Source organism: Triturus cristatus, chromosome 5_1, assembly GCF_964204655.1.
Source record: "Triturus cristatus chromosome 5_1, aTriCri1.1, whole genome shotgun sequence".
NCBI classification, from domain to species: Eukaryota; Metazoa; Chordata; class Amphibia; order Caudata; family Salamandridae; genus Triturus; species Triturus cristatus.
In genome coordinates this window covers 178,431,069-178,452,500 of record NC_140587.1, presented here as the reverse complement: position 1 = coordinate 178,452,500, position 21,432 = coordinate 178,431,069, and the positions used below count along the sequence as shown (strand labels likewise).

The 21,432-nt window shown below is 47.4% G+C and overlaps 1 protein-coding gene across 1 annotated transcript in view; it reads right to left on the bottom strand.

Annotated features, from left to right (window-relative positions):
- The window catches only part of LOC146830592 (E3 ubiquitin-protein ligase TRIM39-like), a 432,642-nt gene that overhangs the window by 105,408 nt on the left and 305,802 nt on the right, over positions 1 to 21,432 (bottom strand). Inside the window, exon 7 of the mRNA XM_085603762.1 lies at positions 1,522 to 1,622. Within this exon, the coding sequence (XP_085459888.1) occupies positions 1,522 to 1,622 (101 nt within the window). The remainder of the gene's footprint in view (positions 1 to 1,521; positions 1,623 to 21,432) is intronic.

Below are 21,432 nucleotides of genomic sequence, written 5' to 3'. Positions count from 1 at the left end.
TAAACTGGTGTGGTGTCCATTTGTAGTGTTTTCACTGTATTACTGTATGTGTTCACAAATGCTTTACACACTGCCTCTGAGATAAGCCTGCCTGCTCGTGCCAAGCTAACAAGGGGGTGAGCAGGGTTTATTTAGGAGTGTAACCCCCTTACCCTGACTAGAAGCAAGGGTCCCTACTTGGTCAAAGGTACCTACCTCTGGCAACTAGAGACCCCCTGTTCTAACACTGATGCATATATTTTAACAGGCTATTTAGAGAACTGAACTTCCCGGGCCTTGCTGCTTCAGATCAATATGGCCATATTGTTCAGGACTTGCCCTCACTCTTGCATAATATTTAAGCAATATACTAATTAAACCAAATTTAATTCAAATGCTAAGGCTAATCCTGGAGATGCTTTAGAGGCATAATGAGTTACATTCTAATAGTTCACAGCCAGACAGGAGTAAAAACCTGATGCTTCTTCTTATTTAGACGGGGCATCTGTAAGAATTCTAGCTAAAGTTGTAGCAGGATTAACATGCAGTTTAAAAAACATATTAGTACTTACTAGTAATAAATTCAAGCCTTGAAAACAATAACTTGATAAAATCTTAAGAGCTGTTCAATTGAATTCCTAGTTTAAGTTTTTGTGTTGCTCGTTTTCTGAAAATCAGCACTTACATTTTCCCTGAGTTAATCTTTAAAAAAGGTTGTCTTTGCAATATGAAATAAAGAATAAACTAATACAAATCATGCTGTAAACCTATGGAGTTTACCCCAGATAGGAAACTATCATCTGTATAGAAGGAGCATTGTATGGCCTCTTGACAAAAGTAGAGAGGGAAACATTGAGCTTTTGGGACATTTGCTAGAGAAGTTATGAGTAAAAGTAGGTCTATCCCTACCATAGTCCATTTGCCATAATAATTTCTGTGACAGAGATGCATTTCTCCCCAATTGTATCCTTGCTCATAAGTCTTTGTGGAGTTCTATAATTAAGGTTAATACATACTTTCCCTATTTATGAACATATTAAACAATTAGCTCAGAGAAATTCCTGATTCACCTGGTAGAAGAAGTTGCTTGACACATAGGGAATTATAGGTTCCACGGGAAATTTGCAATGTAGGATTTGTTTCATCTGATCATTTCACTAGACAAAACCTGGTATGTATGTGGAGACAAAAAGGCTCAGGAATGGGACAAAATATGCAAGATACTGTGATTTCCATGGTTATCTACTTTATATGAGGGCAGATGCACATAATGGCCAGGTACTCCGCTATCCTTGAAGTACCGAGCCCAGTGCCATTGGTAAACCAGGATGTGAGAATACCGATGCATGAGCCCTGCATCATTTGTTATTGGGTTTTTAGTGTTCTTCACAGGCTCAACCCTTGTCACAGCTTAGACAGTCACAGCACTTGCAGAGACTGGAAGTCTCACAGACTTCATTGTAAGAGGCAACACAGACCTGCTTTTATCCCACAAACAGCTATCACGTACAACTCTCCCACAGATATGACAAGTTGAACTACCTTTTAATTCCAAGAGCTTCTCCTGCAGACAGTAATCTTCTTCCAAAGTCTTCTTCACAATGGCATCTTTCGAAGGGGTCGGTACCTTCATGGAATTACACCTGAAAGTTAGACAACAATACTAGAGATGACATTCTGTATGGGATTAGGGGTTTAGTCGTGCTCAAGCCCTGCCTTAAAGTAGCTGAAAAGAGACAAACACCAAGACAATGTGGGAAGCTGAGGTTTCTATCAAGAGATACCTGAGAGTAATCAGAAGCATACCATGGGAAAAAAAATGAATCCTGTACAATACGAAAGATAAAAATGAAGGAGCTTCAAGGGGTAGCTATCAACCAGGCGTCTCTGGATAATGTGAGGATGTCTGAGTGTTCTGAGAGAATGGAAAGTGGCTGTCGCAACGACAGACGCCGGGCAGGTACATTTCCAGGCTCCTAGTGAGGAATTCCTAGTTACATATCACATGATTCCTCAGAGGTAAGTTCAGAGCAACACTTCTGTGGTGACTATGGATGATTCATATGTGCTACAAGGAAAAGGGACGTTTGGAGGAAGAGATAATCTGGGCCCTTTCCACATCAGGTGCTAGAGGAATCTGAATTTGCAACACCTTGCCTTGAAGAAACCTGCAGCTCCATTTTCCCTGCTCTGAAACGGAGCTGACTGTCAACAGTATTTAAAGCTTTCCATCCAGGGAAATGCACACCATCTGTGCAATGCAACTTGTTTCCGCAGAGCAAATGCGAAATCAAAATACATACAGCAATAATTGCCACGGGTGGCACAACCAATCACAGGAGGCCAAGCAGGGGGTGTTCCCTTTTGCTTTTTTTAATTATAGAATGTTTTGTGCTATTACTATTTATTGCTTAATTTTATTTTTTATTATTGCTTTGGGGGGTTTCCCAAACTATTAACGTTCCAAACCAGGTCACAGGTCTACGAACCTGAGAGGGGGACAAAAAAGAGTCCAAGAGAGTCCAAGACCCCCATTCTTGGGATATCTGGATTGTTAGCAATAGGATTTCTGTTTGACTAAGGTATGCATCCAGGCCAGGAAGGGGCCACCACTCTAGTCAGTGTAATCTATGTGTACACTTAAAGATAGATTGTGCTCACCCTCTGGTAGCTTGGCACAGAGCAGTCAGGCTTATTGAAAGATGCAACGTGTAAAGTATTTGTGCAACACACACACACAAACAGTAACACAATAAATACACAAAGACTCCACACAGGTTTATAAAATTGATAATAACATTATAAACAATATACCAAAACACCAAAAATCCAATGTATAGAAGTTGAGATATTGAATCTTAAAGGAGTAAATGCAATAAACTGCTTAGAAGTAATTAGTGCTAAAAAGGTTACTTTACGTCACAGTGGACTGAGCAAAGTCAATGTTCGGGCCGAGTGCAATGGAACGCCGGCTACAGGACCCACACCGGCCCGGGTGAACAAGTACCTGGTCGTAAATAGCGAGATACGTCAATGTGGAGGCCCACAGGCACAGGATGCATCGATCTTCTCAAGGAAGTGAAGGCAATGACTGGTGCAGGAGTCGAGAGGAGTCGAGTGATGTGCTGGTTCCTGTCATGCAGTCGAAGGGATGTGTTGACCTCACCAAGCTGCAGCGATGGCAATGCACTGTCCGATGCATCAATCTCAGGAGGCAAAGTGCTGGTTTCAAGGCGATAAGACCATTTTACTCCGGCAACCGGGTCGATGGAACGGTTGTGCTACACGTAGACAGGAGATGTGTCAAAATCTATGTTGCAAGTATCTGGGCCACTTCCAGTGAGCCAGGCACAGCAGCAGGGGTAGAGCCTTTGATATCCCTGAGTCTCAAGCAACAGGAGGCACGCCAACATGCCCTTGGAGATCACTTGGAGATAAGTCAGAGTCCAGCTCTCCTTCAGCAGATTCAGAGAGCAGCAGGGCAACAAACAGAATAGCAGGCCTTCCATATCAGTACTCAAGTGGAGTTCTTAAGGCAGCATGGCAGCTCTTCTGGCAGAGCTTAGTTACAAGTCCATTAGTGTCTGATTTTAGGGGGTCAGAGACGCAGTACTTATACCCTAAAGTGTCTTTGATGTGGAGGTGACTTCAAAGCAGCTCTCTGAAGTGCACAGGAATTCCTTTCAACCCAGTCCTGTCTGCCAGACTATCTGTGGGGGGTAATCAGTCCTTTGTGTGGGGACAGAACACTGCCTGCTCTAGTGAAGTGTTCAGCCCTCCCTTTCATCCTGCTCAGGCAAAGCCATCAGAAGGCAGATGCATATAGATGGGTACTCAGACACACCTATCTATCCTGTGTTGTGGCTGTCATGAGGTAAGGCACAAAGTGTAGTTGTCACCCACCCCAGACGTTTTTGGGAGCGAGGCTTGCAGGCACACGGAGCAGTAAGTGCAGAAAAATGTCCACTTTCTAAAAGTAGCATTTCTAAAACAGTAATATAAAATCCAACTTCACCAGTAAGGAGTATTTATCATTACCATTCCAAACATATGAAACATGAAAAAGCTACTCCCCTCTGATCAAGAATTACAGCTTAAAAGTGTATTAAGGAATTTCCAATGCTAACCTATGAGAGGCCTCACTGTTGTGAAAAATGAATAGGCAGTTTCTCACTACCAGGACATTCAAAACATAAAAGTACATCTCCTACCTTTCACTTTAATAGCACCCTGGGTTTCTTAGGGCTTACCTTAGAGATGACCAATATGGAATAAATGGGGAGTTTAATGCTTGGCAGGTAGTATTAACTGGCAAGTCAAAGTGGAAGTAAACCGCACACATAGGCACTGCATTAGCAGGCCTGAGAGGGGTTTGAAAGGCTAATTAAGTGGGTGGCACAATTATTCCTGCAGGCCCACTGGTAGCATTTGAGGTACAGGCCCCGAGTATATGGTAAACCACTTAACAAGGGATTTACCAGTACATCAAATATGCCAATTAGGAATACACCAACGTCACACATTGTTAGTGAAGAAGCACATGCACTTTAGCACTAGTAACCAGTGGTAAAGTGCCCAGAGTCCTATGGTCAATAAAAAGAACTCAGTAAAAAGAGGAAGAGGAAGGCAAAATGTTTGGGGTGACCCTTCAGAGAGGGCCATTTCAACAGGGACCCAGGAGAAAGTTGTGCAAACCCCAGTGCCTCACTAAGAGGTTCGCGAACGCTGGCCCATTGTCCATAAACTATGTTGCAATATTTCCTTTTTTATGTTTTGTAGTAAACAAATGGGGGGGGGGGCACATATGAACTGAAGCACAAGTCCAGAATGGCGACTGCAACAGAAAATCTAAAATTTGGCCAGCCAGTCAGAGTTTTTGGATTTGTGAACCACAGAAACTAAATAAACAACAGGAGTGAAAAGTTCACTCGTCCAATGAGGGTCTTTTATTTTTTGTTCTAGACTTTTGGTCTAAATGTAGAACAAAAGTCTAACTTTCAGACTTTAGGTCCAAACTTAGACTTCAGGTCTAAACTTAGACTTTTGATCTAATTTTACCTTTGTGAATCAGGCTCTCTAACATTTAACCAGTGTAGCCCCCTTAAAACATATTTGTAACTAATTTGTAAACTCTCACAAATTACTGAACTGATTAAAACTAAAGCAAACAAGGGCACTTCCCTAGCTTTAAGCCAAGTTTGGTGTCATTACTGTCAGAGATTTGATCCTATGGTAGGTAAAATAATAGCTCTGCTTAATCTACACTTGTCATTTAAAAGTAACCTTGCTTGGAGGATTTGCATGGAACTTAAAATATCAGGAGTAACTCAAACATAGTAATGGACATTCAAAAGTCGTGGAGATCTATAAACATGTCCCTAGGCTATTAGCAAATCAATGTTTTTTGGTGAACCCCACCTTTCAAACTTTCTCCTCTCTTTCTCCTCTCCTCTGATCTGCATGAAACCTGAGATTCCTGCGCTGGGCATAATGTGCTAACATGCTGTAAAATTCCATGTAGTTAGCACATGAAGACATTTTGGTTCCCTTTTAACTTTTCAACTTTGCTGGATCTGCACAATACATAAGTCTAAAAGTGCTAGATGTCTGCCAAAGTGCATATGGATTTGTCAAATGTTGTCACAGTTATTAACAAAAGAGGTTCCTTGCTGCTCTACCCTGAGTTACAGGGAAATGGCAGGAATGTGCCATATTTATTGAATACGGCGCATCCCGGTCCTTTTCCCTTGTGCTAGTGTTGTTTTGGCCGCCTAGCGCCAAGGCACTCACCCTTGCACTATAGTGCAAGAGGGCCTGTGCTGTAGGCAGGATTGTTTTTGTGCAGCAAGGGGCACCTGCCAGCACACAGACAATAATGAGAGGCTATTTCCTCTTTCTATGTGTGCTACAGGAGGCAGCACACTAAAAAAGACGAAAAAACGAGGAGAAAAAAGGGTATTTATCCTTGTTATGCTTCCCCTGGGGGGGGGGGGGAGTATCTTTTTATCTCATTCACAGGTTAACAAGGTCTTGTAAACCTGGGAATGCGTCAAAAAACACGGGACCTGCGTGGGAACACCATCACTATGCCCATGGAACACCTAACCAGGGCAGAGTAACGCAACATTGCATTACTCAATATTTTTGGAGTGGCTCAAAGCCATGCAAAGTGGCTTTGCATGGATTCAAAAATATGACTTAAGGTTTGCACAAATATAAACAAATGAACTTTTTTTTGCTGTGCCCTCTTGACAAATGGCCTTAAATGTAAAAATACCAAGAATATGCTACACATCACAAGTATCTGCCACGTTTCACACACATTCTTCGAACTGCACTAAAATTAGGGACATATTAAAAAAAAAAAATATTCAAATTTCAAGATATTTGGAAATATTTAGGTTTTTAAAGCCCACCTGACACATTTATCTCCCTTTATTTTTACCCTATGTCCTTTTGATAAATCTTCACAAACTCAGGCATGCTGGACCCTATCAGATAAACTTACTTTTTTTTAAGTTTCAGACACATTTGTCCAAAGTCACAAACGTTATAAGCAAAACCAAAAATGACTTTTCAATTGAAACTGTAGAAACTGTGAATGAAACATAACTACACAGATAGATAGAATGTGCCACCCTTAGAGGCGCTGCACCTTAACCCCCACACACTTGCATTGGAGGATGCATGTTTTGGTGCAGAGAAAAGTGAAGAGTCGACATGGCACACATCCCTACGTGCCATGCCTGCAACCCACTGCCTTGGGCCTAGGTAAGTCAACCCTCTAGCAGGGTGCACTAGCCCACATGTGAGGGTACAGTGGCATGAGCCCTGTACTCCTACAGTGTCTGAGTCTATTCTTAGACATTGTAAGTGCAGTAAAGCCATAAAGAGTATATGGTATGGGAGTTGGTCATTACAAACTCCACAGCTCCATAATGGCTTTAATGAAACCTTGGAAGTTTGGTAGCAAACCTCTCAGCACATTAAACCCACGCTGATGCCAGTCTGGGATTTAATGTAAAATACACTCAGAGGGCATCTTAGAGATGTCCCCTAAAAAACGACCAGCCCTGGTGAGATTTCTGAATGCCTGCCCGCCACTACCAGACATGTTTCTGGACCGCTGGGTTGAGGGCCTCCACTCTCTGGGTCCAGAAACAAAGCCCATCCTGGGCAGAGGTGTAATGCCAACTCCCCCAGGATGGTCTAGGTCCATGAAGGGGAAGCTTCAAAGGCATGCCGCCTTTGTAAGCTGTCCCTGCCTTTTGCTGCGCCAGCAACTGGCTCCCACTGGTTCTGACCCCCACTTTGGGCGAGAGAATCAGCGGGAATACCAAGTTAGGAGTAGAGGTGTGCCCACCTTTGCCAACCTCACCCAAGCATACATATCAGGACCCTCCATCTTGGTGATGAGGGACCCAGCCAATTAGAAAGAGGCTCATGGCCCCTCCCACTGGAGGGTGGCATATTAGGGAGTGTACCCACCCCAAGGAAGGGACCTATTGGTTCCGATCTGCACCCCCCTCTAAAAAGTCCCCAAATTTAGTATTTAGGGGTGACCCAGAATCTTGCCTCCACAGATTCGAAGATGAAAGAAGAAGGACCGAAGAGCCGTGCTGACCCAGGAAGAAGAGGACACCAACTGCTTTGGCCCGAGCCCTTCCGGCCTGTTCGACCTCCCTTCAGCAGATAACCCAACAGCAGAAACCAGTGTGCCCAGCAGCCAACATCACCCCAGAGGACCTGCCCTGCACTCATCTAAAAGACTCTGTTTCCCGTGAGCACTGGATATGCTCAGCAAAGACTTCAAAAACAGAACCGGATGCCGGCGACGCTGTGGTTCTGCAACACTCTGCACCCGAGGCCCAGGGCCCGAGTCGCCCAACCCCACAAGGAGGTCTAGCCAACGACCCTGACTGAGGATCTGGTGATCCCTGACCTACCTCGAGCTTCAAGCTGATGCCTGCAGCCTCAACCTGTAGGGTCCACACGTCCTGAGCTGGTAAGAAGATCTGACGCCAAAGGACAGCCTTGCACCAGACACCCCACTGCCTTCGGTGGCCCAACCATCAGTCTCCAGGCCTCTCCCAAGAACCTAACTTACCTGTCCTGCTGGCGATCACCTTCAGGAAGCCTCCTTGACCAAGCCTGTAGCATATTTTCCAAACCAGAGATCTCCATTGCAATCCACAGGGCTCTCAGCGTCTTCTTGGCACTCTGCATCCAGCCGCCTCTGTGCAGCTTGTAGTGCAGCTCCTGTGCTGATTGTTGTCCCTTGAAGTGCTGTGCCTAACCCCAGGAGCTTTGCTCCGATAACCGAGTGACTTGCTCGTAAGCAGCCCCTAACCGAAGGCACCCTTGGCCACATTAGCTAACATTGGGCCCCTGCACTCTGCACCCGGCCGCTCCAGTGCCGCTGGTGGTGCAATTTGAGTACCTAAATGAACCTTGGAGAAGCTTGGTTCTAACCTCCAAAAACTATTCTTGCAGGCCGTTTACTTACCTGCAAACTGATAACCCTTTTTCCTCATAGGAACCAATGTTACGAGTTTTGGTTCCTAAACATGGCTGTGTTGAGCTGTGTTTTGTATGAAAGCAAAGTAACTGTGCTTCAAACCAAAATGTGTCTTACCTTTACATTGTAGGATCCACATTGTGATATCTAATCCTATCACACCGAGTAGTCAATGTAATTCAAAAGTAATCTAAACGTACTCTAAAGTAATTTCTATGTATTGTAAACTGCTTTAAAAGCAAATACAAACCTGTAAAGGTTGCAGTTTCAGCCACAACTTCATTTCCTTGTAAATGTTTGCATTTGAAAGTATATTTCACTTACTAGTGCTAAGTCCTGCATGGTTCTAGAAATAAATGATAAGTATACCTTTTTTATACTTACCTAATTGCGCTGGATTCTGTCTCTGAGTGTGTTTCATCAGTCGTGATTGAGTGAATACAATAAATGCTTTTCACACCCTCCTGAAAAGCCTAACTGCTTGACCACACTACCACAAAGAGAGATGTTAGTGATTATCTAATTCAGCCTCTGCTATAGCTCTGGGGATCCATTGGACTTTGTGCACACTATACCTTACTTTGGTATAGTATATACAGAGCCAGCTTCATACATTGGTGGATCAGCAGTGGGGTCTAAGACTTTGCATTTGTTGGACTGACTTAGTCAACACCTGATCACACAACAAGAATCCAAAAATGGGCTTTAGTACAACCCATTTTTTAATTGAATATTTTCCATATTTCTAAAAGTCTTGTTAGAGCCTTGTATTAAGTCCCTGTATTATTTGTTTAAACTTAAAAGTTAGGGGGAAAGTACTTAGAACTTTTTGTGTTGGTTTCCCAAAAAGAACCCCACTTTAGACAAATAATGAGCAACGCAGAGAAGATGGCTAAGGAGCTCAACCTCACCCCTTACTCCAGCCTAGAGGTTAGAGAGTTAAGGCTTCTCTGTACAGCTAAAAAACATAAGAACTGGGTCCAACCCTACCAGAACACAACTCATGGAGGTTCTGGCAGGGCATGGAAGGGACCACCCGACTACTGAATGAGAAGATCTCCAGGCAGATGGGGAAAGTAGTGAGGATGATGAGGTCTTAAACCACCCACCACAACTACTTAAGGAGGATGGGAACTTTGTGTCCTACCCCTCCAAACCAAGGAGTACAAGGTCTAGATCCTACAGATGTAGGACTGACTTTATACCAGACAGTGAGGACAACTTCACAGAGACAACCTTTTAGCAAGGATGTCCAAAGGACTAGAGTTAAAAGCTAGGCTCTTGGCTCCAGAAAAAGAGAGAACAGAGATGGGCCTAGGACCATTAAGTATGGTGATATCACCAAATGGTTCACAGCATTTGAGAGAGCTTGTGAAGCCAGGAAGGTGAGAAGGACTCACTGGGGGGCACTCCTTTGGGAACTGTTCATTGGTAAGTGCAGGGACAGACTCCTGACCCTTACTGGGGAAGAAGCTGAGTCTTATGAACTCATGAAGGGTACACTGTTTGAGGGATTTGGACTCACAACTGAGGAGTACAGAATTAAATTCAGGGGGGCTTGGAAATCCCAGAGTCAGTCCTGGGTGGAATTTGTAGACTGCTCAGTAAAAACACTAGGTGGCTGGTTGACTGGAAGTAAAGTGCAGGATTATGAGGAACTTTATAATTTGTTTATGAAGGCACACATTTTAAGTAACTGCATCAATGAAAAGTTGCATCAGGATCTGGTAGACCATGGTCCAATTACTCTCCAAGAATTTAGAAAGAGGGGGGAGGAGCCTAGCGCGCATCCAAGATGGTCGCGTGAGCACAGGGCTCCCCGGACCCTCGCTGCTCCTCGGAACTTATCCTGACTTTATCCTGACTTGGTTGACGGATTCTGGAGGATGAACATTGGCTGAACCCTAAACTCTTTTCAGAAACCAAATCGGACCTGGGAGACCTGATCTATGGTGGTTTGAACTTTTGAGGCCCAACTGATGGCTGTGCACGGTGCGAAGGTGAACTGTGGAGCCGGGGCATAGTTGAACAACAACGGCATCTGGGCTGTGCCAGAGGCCGTCCCATCACTTTCGGTTTCACTTTTGGATCTCTGAGTGGCTGGACCGTGGAGTTGCTTTGTGTGGCTGGGTTTTCACTCGGCCTTCGCTTGGTGCCTTTGCCTCCGTCTGATACCAGTGTGCCCATTGACTTTGATCCTCTCGCACCGCCACATTGCGGTCTCTGGTGCGGCTCGTGTCTGCTTCGCCTGTGCCCCTTCGACGCTTGCTTGGTGGTCCCCTTCGGTGAGCGTGGTTCAACATGGGTGGCAAGGGGGATCCCGAGAGGCGTAAGACCAAGACATCCCTACGTGGGGGACCGGTCCAGACTAACAACATGGACCGCTACACTCAGGGTAAAGGGTCCCCTGGGACGGCCAGTGTTCTCACGGATGACGCTGGTGGTGTTCCGTCCGTCCCTCCGGATTTGTCATTGCAGGACATCATGGGCGCCATTAACGGCATCAAGGAGACCATCGCTAAGCAGTACGAGGCCTTGGCCCGTAAAATAGACACGGTGGCCATTGATGTTACGCTAATTCGGGCGGATCTCTCTAAGACCAATGAGAGGGTTCAATCGCTGGATTTGCGGACGTCCACCCTTGGTACGGATGTGTCGGACCTGCAGACTGCTCATGGCGACCTCAAGTCGGCCAACGACCTGATGGCCCGGCGGCTGGAGGACTTCGAGGGACGGGCTCGACGCAATAACATCCGCGTCATAGGTGTTCCAGAGACCTTCGACAATCGCCCGGTTGATCTTATGGTTGAAGATCTCATCCTCAACCAGCTTGCCCCCGCTGGCCTGAGTAAGTTCTTTGCCGTGGAGCGGGCCCATCGAGTCCCAGGCGGTCGGCCGCGACCGGGAGCTCCCCCGAGGCCTATTGTTGCAAAACTTTTTCACTACAGAGACCGAGATGCGATTCTGCAGGCCTCACGGGTACATGGCCCGGTCCGATATGAGAACTCATCCGTTAACTTTTTCCCGGACTTCACCCAACTTGTGCAGAAACAGCGGATGGGCTTCCAGGGGGTGAAGCGCCGTCTCCGGGACCTGGGTTTTAAGTACTCCATGCTTTTTCCTGCTAGGCTCCGAGTGGAATACGAAGACCGGACTACCTTTTTTGACTGTCCTGCGACTGTGAGTGACTGGTTGGATTCTCTGCCGGACCGGGGTGACCGGCCTGGGCCTTCTGGTGGTATCGAGGGTGGCGGGCCTCCTTCGGAGTGACTTTTGGTCCTTGACTTTGACATTTTGTTTTGTTCGGCTGGGTTCTACTTCTTTTGTACATTTTGTTTAATTATGATCTGTGTTGGGGGCGGGTAGGGACGGGTCCCTTTCCTCCTCCGGGGTCTTTTCGTAGAATGGGGTTTGTAGGGCGACAGGCACACTGCAAGTTGGGGTGGTTTTTTGGACCGCAGGGGTGCAGGGTGGGGGGAGTTGAATTTGGGGGGGGGGGGTTGGTGGGTGGGAGGGGTTGTTTGGATTTATGTTTTTTGTTTTCAAGGCGAGGTATTGGCTCTGTTTCAGTTTCAGGTGTCGCGCTATTTGCTGAGGGACCCTTGATCTACTGGGGGGGATGGGGGGGGACGGGTTGAGATTGATGTCTTGGAACGTCAACGGATTGGGGGATCGTATCAAACGGGGTGTTGTGCTGCAATATTTGCGTCGTTTGACTCCTGATGTGGTATTCTTACAGGAGACGCATTTGGTTGGTAATGTTTGTCATGCCATGAACAGGGGGGGCTACCGACTCGTGGCCCATTCCGGTTTCACCACCGGCTCTAGAGGGGTGGGCATTCTCCTACGATCTTCACTTCCGCTAGAGATCACCAGGGTTGTCCTAGACGATAGAGGGCGCTATGCGGCCCTGACTGGGAGGGACAGTCCCTTTCCTTGGTTTCGGTTTATGTTCCCCCGGGCCTCCAGAACTCCACTTTCTCAGACTTGGGTCGTATGCTGCTTGAGCTTCCTGACAGTCTTTTGCTTATGGGTGGGGATTTTAATTCGGTTGTTTCGGGTGATCTGGATCGCCACCCGCCCAGGGCCCTCCCTGCTGCCCAGGCGTGGCTCGGCGGGCTCTTGGATACCTTCGGTCTGGTGGATTGTTGGAGGTTAATGCATCCGACACAGTGTCAGTACACATTTCACTCTGGGGCCCATGGGAGTCTCTCCAGATTGGATTATTTTCTTATGCCCGCGGCCCAGACTGCCCGGATTCGAGAGGTTAAGCACCTGGCCCGGGGTATCTCTGATCATTCCCCACTGTGGTTGCTTTTCGACACCGGGACGCGGTCCGCTGGGCGGATCGCCCCTATTAACCCTTGGTACTTGCGAGACCCCAAGATTCGTGATAGCCTGGTTAAGTCGATTGATCAGTATTTTCTCGAGAATGAGGGGTCGTGTTGTCCTCAGTGTCCCTGTGGGAAGCCTTCAAATCAGTGCTCCGCGGGCATGCCCTATCCCAGATAGTGGAGGCTAAGAAGGTTAAGAATGAGGCGGTGGTGAAGCTGGAGACTGAAATATCGGGGCTGGAGGCAGCTTTGGAGACGGGTGTCACTCAGGATGGGCTTCATGCCCTCAACTTGAAGCAGTTTGAATATAAGTCTCTTGTTATGGACGCTGCCAAGACCATGTATAGGGAGCAGCAGGGTAGGTTGTATGATGCCGGGGACAAGGCGGGTAAACTGATTGCTTGGTTGGATAAGAAGGAGAGAGTGAATCGTGTGGTCCCGGAGCTTCGGAGTTCGGATGGAGTGTGTGTGACTGATCCTGGTGAGATTGTGGAGTGTTTTGCTGACCACCTCCGGGCGGTGTACTCCCCAGTGTCTGATAGAGATGAGGATGACTCTCGTCTCTTGCTGCGGGATATTGCCTTGCCCGGCTTATCTGTCGAGGACCGTGAGCAGATGGAGGCCTCACTGTCTGTCGACGAGATTGCTACCGCGATTCGTTCCCTTCGCTCGGGCAAGGCTATGGGCCCCAACGGACTGCCGATTGAACTGTATAAACTACGCCCGGATAAAATCGCGCCCTTCCTCCGTCGTATGTTTCTGGAGTCGCTCGAGCGGGGTTCCCTTCCCGACGACCAGCGTCTGGCTACTATAGTTGTGATTCCCAAGGACGGTAAGCCACGAGACCGCTGTGCCTCCTATAGGCCTATTTCCCTACTAAATGCCGAACCGAAAATCCTTGCCAAGGTCCTCGCTAATCGCTTGCTGAGAGTTATATGTGATTTGATACATCCGGATCAATGCGGCTTTATCCCTCATCGTAATACCGCTCTCAACTTGCGGCATCTACACGGCGTCCTAGCTAGGGCGGAGTACTTCTCTGAACCGGCCATATTGGTTTCCTTAGACGCCACGATGGCCTTTGATACCATCGAGTGGCCATTCCTTTGGGCCGTCTTGGCGAAGTTTGGCTTTGGGAAGGGATTTATTAGTTGGGTTAAGCTCCTCTATGCTGGACCAATGGCTCAGGTTGTTGTCAATGGGCGGGTTTCTCGGCCCTTCGCTCTCGGGAGGGGTACTAGGCAGGGGTGTCCGTTGTCCCCTCTGCTCTTTGCTCTCGCCTTGGAACCGCTCGCTGCCTGGCTCCGCTGGGAGCCCTCGATCAGAGGGATCCGGTGGGCCCCGGGCTTCGAGGACCGGGTCTCGTTGTACGCGGACGACATTCTTTTGTACCTTACCTCGCCGCGGAAGTCGCTCAATGTGCTTTTTGATGTCCTTACTTCCTTCGGGAGAAATTCGGGGTTGATAATTAACTGGTCCAAATCTTGCGTGTATCCTATCTCCGGTGGCCTTCCTCTCTTACCGCCTCGGCTTCCGATTCAAACATCTCAATCCGGTTTTAAATACTTGGGGGTGTACGTTTCGTTGGATCCGGGGGTCCGCTACGAGCAGAATCTCCTGTCTCCCCTCCGGCGTTTGAGGGTGGATACGGCTCGGTGGTGTAAGTTGCCCTTGTCTCCACTTGGTCGCGCAGCACTGTTTAAAATGATGTCCCTCCCCAGATTTCTTTACGCACTCCAGAACTCCTTCGATATCATTCCGGCGGCCTACTTTAGGGAAGTGGAGAGTTTGCAGAGGAGACTGGTTTGGGACGGTCGTGTGCGTATCGCCTTGGCAAAGCTGACTCTTCCCTGGTATGACGGGGGCATCGCGCTTCCTGACATTAGAAGGTACTATTGGGCCTCCCAGCTGTCTGCCATTAACCATGCTACGTACGCTCCTGGTTCGAACCCGGCATATGAGATGGATAAATTCCTGCTTCCCGGCGGTAACTATAACAGAGCGCTTTACTCTCGATCTGCCGGGAGGACCCTCACGGGCCCTACTAGGATTGCGGTACGTGTGTGGAAGGCGGCGAATGTAGCTGTGGGCTGGAGTGAGCGTTTAACGTGTGCTACTCCTTTATTCGCCTCAGAGCGCTTGGGAAGCCTCTGGACAACGAAAGGCTTTGAGCACTGGGATACGATCGGCATTAGCAGAGTGGGGGACCTATGGGTTAAAGGCGCGGTTAAATCCTTCGCGGCGCTTCAGAGCGAGTACGAGCTTAGTGAAAGGGAGTTCTTCCGCTATGCCCAGGTTCGGCACGCCCTACTCTCTGTGTTTGGGGAGGGGACCAAGGTCCCTGTTGCTTCGCCTCTCGAGGACCGTATACTCGACGGACACGTCCCCGACAGTACTATCTCCCTGATTTATAAAAAACTAATAAATAATCGGGCTGATCTCTTGGTGCGTCTTCGGGAGGCGTGGACGGGGGATGGGGTTGAGTTGGACGACGAGGACTGGCAGTCGGCGCTGTCATCCCCTAAGGAGGTTGCCATCCCGGCCCGTCTCCGTCTGGTCCAGCTTAAGATTCTCCATCGTGTCTATGTGACGGGTCCCCGTATGGTCTCGATGGGGTTTTCTGACGACGGGCTCTGTAAGCGTGGCTGCGGGCTCAGTGCCACCTTTCTCCACATCCTCTGGGAGTGCCGCGAGGTGGCGGAATATTGGCGCGAGGTGCATGATGTTATGAAACGAGTCACTGGGGTCGTTCTGCTGCCGGAGGTGCGCCGATGTGTTCTGAATGTGTGGGAGCCCAATGACTATAATGCGGCCCAGGCTCGGTGGGCGGCCCTTGGGAACATGATTGCAAAGAGAGATATTGCGCAGCTTTGGGGTTCCCAACGGCCTCCCACCGTGTCCATATGGAAGGAGAACATGGACTGGTGCATGTTCAGGGAGAAGACGGTGTATGTGGCTCGTGGTAAACCGGGGGCATGGGGTAGAATCTGGGGTCAGTGGAATGTGTATCGAGGGACTATCTGTTCTCTCCCCCTGGTGGATACGTCTGAGGTTGCCTTGTCCCCCTGATCCTTGAGGGTTCCTTGCTTAATTTGTTCATCTGTGTATAGGTTTGGTTTTCCCGTGGCCCCCCCCTCCCTCTCAGACCCCCTTTTTATTGACCACCCTATGGTGGTCGGGTGTGGAGTTCCTCTGCTGTGGTTAGACGCCCTTTCAATGTTTTTCGCCTTGCTTTTTTTTTTCTTTTTTTTTTTCTTTACTTTTGTTGATATTTATGTAAAAAGGGTATATCCTGACGTCCCTTATGTGCAGTCTGATCTCCTGTAATTTAGCGGAGCCCCTGTGGGCCAGTCATTGTTTTTTGAACTGCTTGACCATTTCTGAATACTAGCGGCCGGCCCAGGAGGTTGTAGGCCCGTGCTTGTACCCTTTTTCGCTGCACAATAAAGCCTTTTTACCCCAAAAAAAAATAAAGAATTTAGAAAGAAGACAGACCACTGGGTCAAGACAAGGGTGACCAAGACAACCACTGGGGGCGACCAAAAGAAAGGGGTTACAAAGCCTCCCCAGGGAAATATGGTGAGAAGCCCAAAGATAAAAGCCAAGAGTTTTCTAAAGGCCCCCAAAATCGTGTTCACGGGGGTGGGCCCAAGAACTCTTCCCACCCCACTGGAGGGTATACAGGGAAAAACTTTGATCGGGCTAAGGCCTGGTGTTTCCACTGTAACAAGAAGGGACACCGAACTGGAGATCCTGCCTGTCCCAACAAACCAGTCTCTAGTTCCCCTACAGCTAACCCCAGAATCATAAATCTCCAGATGGGATCAATGGTGTGCCCTGAGTAAATCAGAGTGCACACAGAAGCTACACTAGTCTCCATGGGTGGGGTAAATGTGGCAACCCTAACTCTCAGGCCCCCTAATTTGACCAAGTACTTGCAGTACCCACTAATGAATGGGACCAAGATAGAAGCCCTGAGGGATACAGGTGCCAGTGTCACTACGGTGAGAGATACACTGGTTTCCCCAGAGCAATACTTGACTGGAAAAACCTATCCAGTCACCAATGATGACAATGTTACTGCTAACCATGTCATGGCCATGGTGACATTAGACTAGGGGGGATACTGGCCTGAAACAGGTAGTGGTCTCCTCAAAGCTACCAGCCGCCTGTCTGCTTGGAAATAATCTGCAGCATGGGCTGAGGTAGAAAGGAGAATGCAGCAATGATGAACATCCCTGAGATAATTTGTGTGAAAACCAGAGCACAATGCCTAGCACTGGGTGAAAAAAGAGAGTTGGAGCCTGAAACGATGGCCCAATCTCCCAAAAGAAATGGTCGTAAGACTGGTTAAACAGCTTCCACACAGCGAAAGGATCAGGACCCCTCTCCCCAGGGAGAGGACTTGCCAACCCCAGAGGGAACTGACCCCATGTAGCCTGAACCTAATGAGGTAGAGCTCTTGTGCCCAGGGGGACCCTCTAGGGAACAGCTGTACCTTAGCAGCAGGTCTGTCCCACTCTTGAAACCTGAGGAAGCAAGCTGCTGCACAGGAGCAGGGAAATGTCCGTTTCTCCCACAGGGTCTATTGGGAATACTGACTCCTGTACACTGAGGCCAGAGACCGCAAACCTGGTGCCACTTTGGGAGAGGTAGTGTCTAAGTTGTATAGAGCGCTTCTGCTCACATTGGTCCATGATCTCACAATTGCTGGACATCTGGGCCAGACAAAAACGTGGGCAAGTCTTAACAGCCACTTTTATTGATCACAGATGTCCCAAAAGTCAAGGAGTTTGTAACCTCCTGTATCACCTGTCAAGTCAGTGGCAAGACAGGTGGTCACCCAAAGGCACCCTAATTCCACTACCAATGGTTGGGGCACACTTTGAAAGGGTAGGTGAGGATATAGTGGGTCCACTTGAACCTTCCACAGCCTCAGGGAACAAATGCATACTGGTGGTAGTGGTTAATTCCACCAGATATACTAAAGCCATTCTGCTTAAGTTTATTCCAGCCCCTATCGTAGCTAAGGCCCTCATTGGTGTTTTCACCAGTGTAGGGTTTCCTAAGGAGATAGTATCAGACCTCGGTTCCAACTTCATGACTGCATACTTGGCACACATGTGGGATGAGTGTGGAGTAGTCTATAAGTTCAAAACACCTTATCACCCTCAAACCAATGAAGATTCAACAATACATTGAATGGCATGATAATGGGACCCCCTGAAAAACTCAAAAGGAGATGGGATGTTCTGTTACCCTGTCTGCTTTTTGCATACGGAGAGGTGCCTCAGAAGGGAATAAGGTTTTCACCCTTTGAAATTCTGTTTGGCTACCCTGTAAGGGGATCACTCTATCTTGTGAGGGAAAGATGGGAGAAACCCCATCATGTACCAAAGCAAGATGTGGTGGACTCTGTACTAGGCCTTCGTTCCAGGATGGCAGATTACATGCAGAAAGCCTCCAAAAATCTTGAGGCCAGACAGGAGCTCCAAAAGCTCTTGTATGACCAAAAAGCTGCACTGGTGGAGTTAGAACCAGGGCAACAGGTATGGGATTTGGAGCCAGTGGTACCAAGGGCTCTCCAGGACAAATGGAGTGGCCCTTACCCTATCCTATGAAAGAAAAGTGAGGTCCCCTATTTGGTAGTCCTGGGCACTAGCAGGTCCCCCAAAAGGGTGATACATGTGAACCGCCTAAAACTCTTTTGTGACAGGGGTGATGTAACCATGCTGATGGTTACTGATGAGGATCAGGAGACAGAGAGTGAACCTCTCCCTAACCTCCTCTCTTACAACCCCCAAGATGGCTCAGTGGATGGAGTTGTCTATTTAGACACCCTCCCAACCCAACAGCAGGCTGATTACAGACAGGATCTGCACCAGTGTGCACTACTCTTTTCCTTAACCTCTGGTTAGACAAAGTGGTGTACCCACCATGTGGACACTGGAGACGGCTTGCCTGTCAAAACCAAAATCTATTGCTAGTGTGACCAAGTCAAGGAAAGCATCAAGGCTGAAGTCAGCAAGATGCTTGCTGGAGTTGGGGTCTTCACAGGGTGGAAAGAGAGATATTACATGTTGTGTGGACTACAGAGACCTCAGTGCTGTCACCAAGACAGATGCACACCCCATTGTGATGTTGTTGATCTTCCTTCCTCCCACTTATGTGTAACCCAGAATTAGAAGGTTCTATTCTAGAATAATAGAAGCGTTGAGAGAAAAGATTTGAGTAAGAAGCAGTTGAGGAGGACTGTTGGTGGATGAGGTGAATAAATCTACTTACTCAACGTTGACTGATGTTCCTGCTTCTTCTTCTCTTGGAGAACACCACATTTATTTGGCGACAGGCGGGCGTAACGGCACCTCAACACCGATCTGATTGTGTCCTCCATCTACACGTTTACATCTGACGGCGGCCGCTACATGAAGGATGGCACCCCTGTCAAGAAGAAATCCGAGCTGTACATGACAGCTGAAGGTATTGTGTGCCAGGTCACATTTTGCGTGAAGCGCGCTTTAACCCTTTCACCGCGGCGGGAATTCCGCCGCGGTGCTGGGGGGTGCGGGGGGGCAGCGCGGTGGCGCTGTGCTCATGACGGAGCCGCTCCGTCATGAGCCACGGTTGGGCTGTGCTCATGACGGAACGGTTCCGTCATGACTCCGCCCATTTGCGTTGTCCCCCCGCACAGGCGGGGAAACAGCGCCGCACAGGCGGAGCGGCCGCCAACGGGCGTGTCATGACGGAACCGTTCCGTCATGAGCACACGGCAACCGTGGCTCATGACGGAACGGTTCCGTCATGAGCAGGGAAGGGGTTAAAGTAACTTTATGAGAAAGTCGGAGCGAAGAATATTTGGGCTTCGTCTGCGCGAGACTAACTCGCAATCTAGTGTCTCACAAGCATGAGACATCTACGTCTGCACGTCACCTACTCAAAGTGAGGCTTGAATCTGTCCAATCACATGAGGGAACGTCATGATTTGAAGCCATTTTGTGTGTTTGGGATGACACACAAGACTTAATTAAACTTTACGCCTAGCAGAATTCGTGGAAGGTTTGGAGCGCACCGCGCTTCATGATAAGCGTTGCGCGTAATCATCAGAAGAATTCAATCTGTTGTGGGCAAAAGAAACGTGAGCATGAGCGCGTCTATGCGCCACAGTTAAAAGTGTAGAAGTGGAAACAAATAGTTTTTAGAGGGTAGAAGTGACAATATCCTTGTCTGCTGAACGTGCCGTGGTACATATTTCTGAATTGAGACGTGGCACATATCTTAGTTACTTGACATCTCTCGTTCAAGGCACGATCCCAAGGATAAAGTTAAGAATTTATTTTGGTTTGGTTTCTGGCAAATATTGGAGTGGTTAAGTGCACTATTCCATTCCGTGTTTTCGGTGACTGGCACACCTTTAAAAAAAAAGAAAGGAAAATGAAAGAGCCAGTTACATCTGAATTTAATTAGAGTTTATTTTATTTCATCAAGATATTTTTTTTCATTATTGTTTTATTTGTTTTTTGCTCCTTGGTGTATCATCACGTTACTAGCGTGGTTTAAGTGTAAGCAAGTTAAGGAGTCTTTAACTCTCTTAAGTATTAGTTATTGTTTAGCTTGTTCATTGTACGTAAAAATAAAATTTTTACTCAACAGGTAGTTTCAACATGCAGAATGTAATGCAGCCTCCTTTCTTCCTAACGAGTCCAGGAGAACCTAGTGTGAAATGGCAGAAATGGAAGAAAATATTTGCAAATTATGCGAGGGTGTGTGGTACGAATTTAAGTGCGGAATGTAAACATTCACTATTGCTACATTGCCTTGGGGGTGAGGGACAGGAAGTGTTGGAACATTTACCGGATCTAAATGCTGCAGAACAAAGAAACCTTAATGAATATGAAATATGTATCTTACAATTAGATCTCCATTATTTACCAAGGCTGAGCACTATAATCGAAAGGTATCATTTCGGTCTCCGAGAACAAAAGAAAGATGAATCCGTTGAAGACTTTGTTTCAGCTCTTAGGAAACTTGCGTCCTCTTGCAAATTTGGTCCTGCTGTAAAGGAGAGGATCAGGGATCAGTTCGTTTTAAAATGTGCACATGACAATATCAGAAAAGAACTAAGGTTGAAGGACGAACCTCCGTTGGAAGAAGTTATAGCTATTGCTAAACAAGTCGAGCACATGATTAAGTGTGTTGATGAACTGAGTAGTGAGAAGTGTAAACTGGCCATAACCGAAACTAAAGTGGAAGAGGTTGTATGTCAAGTACAAAAGAAAGAGTTGAAGGAAAAAGATAAAAGTATCCCTGTAACTAACAATGTTATTAACTCCTCTGCTGGTGGCAAGCCCGTTTGTTTTTGGTATGGTCGAATTGTACATCTTGCAAATTCGCCTTTTTGTCCTGGTTTGCGTGTTGTTTGCAAACACATGTGGTCGGAAGGGTCACTTTGCAAAATGTTGCAAAAGCAAAATTATTAGAGATAACCGTTCGGCTACAAAACATCAACCTGAAGTAAAAGTGGTCACCTTGCAGGTTTATGTAAGAAAGGCTGATCATCCTTCTCATATAGTGAATATTGAAGGAGTATCTCTTGACTTCAAG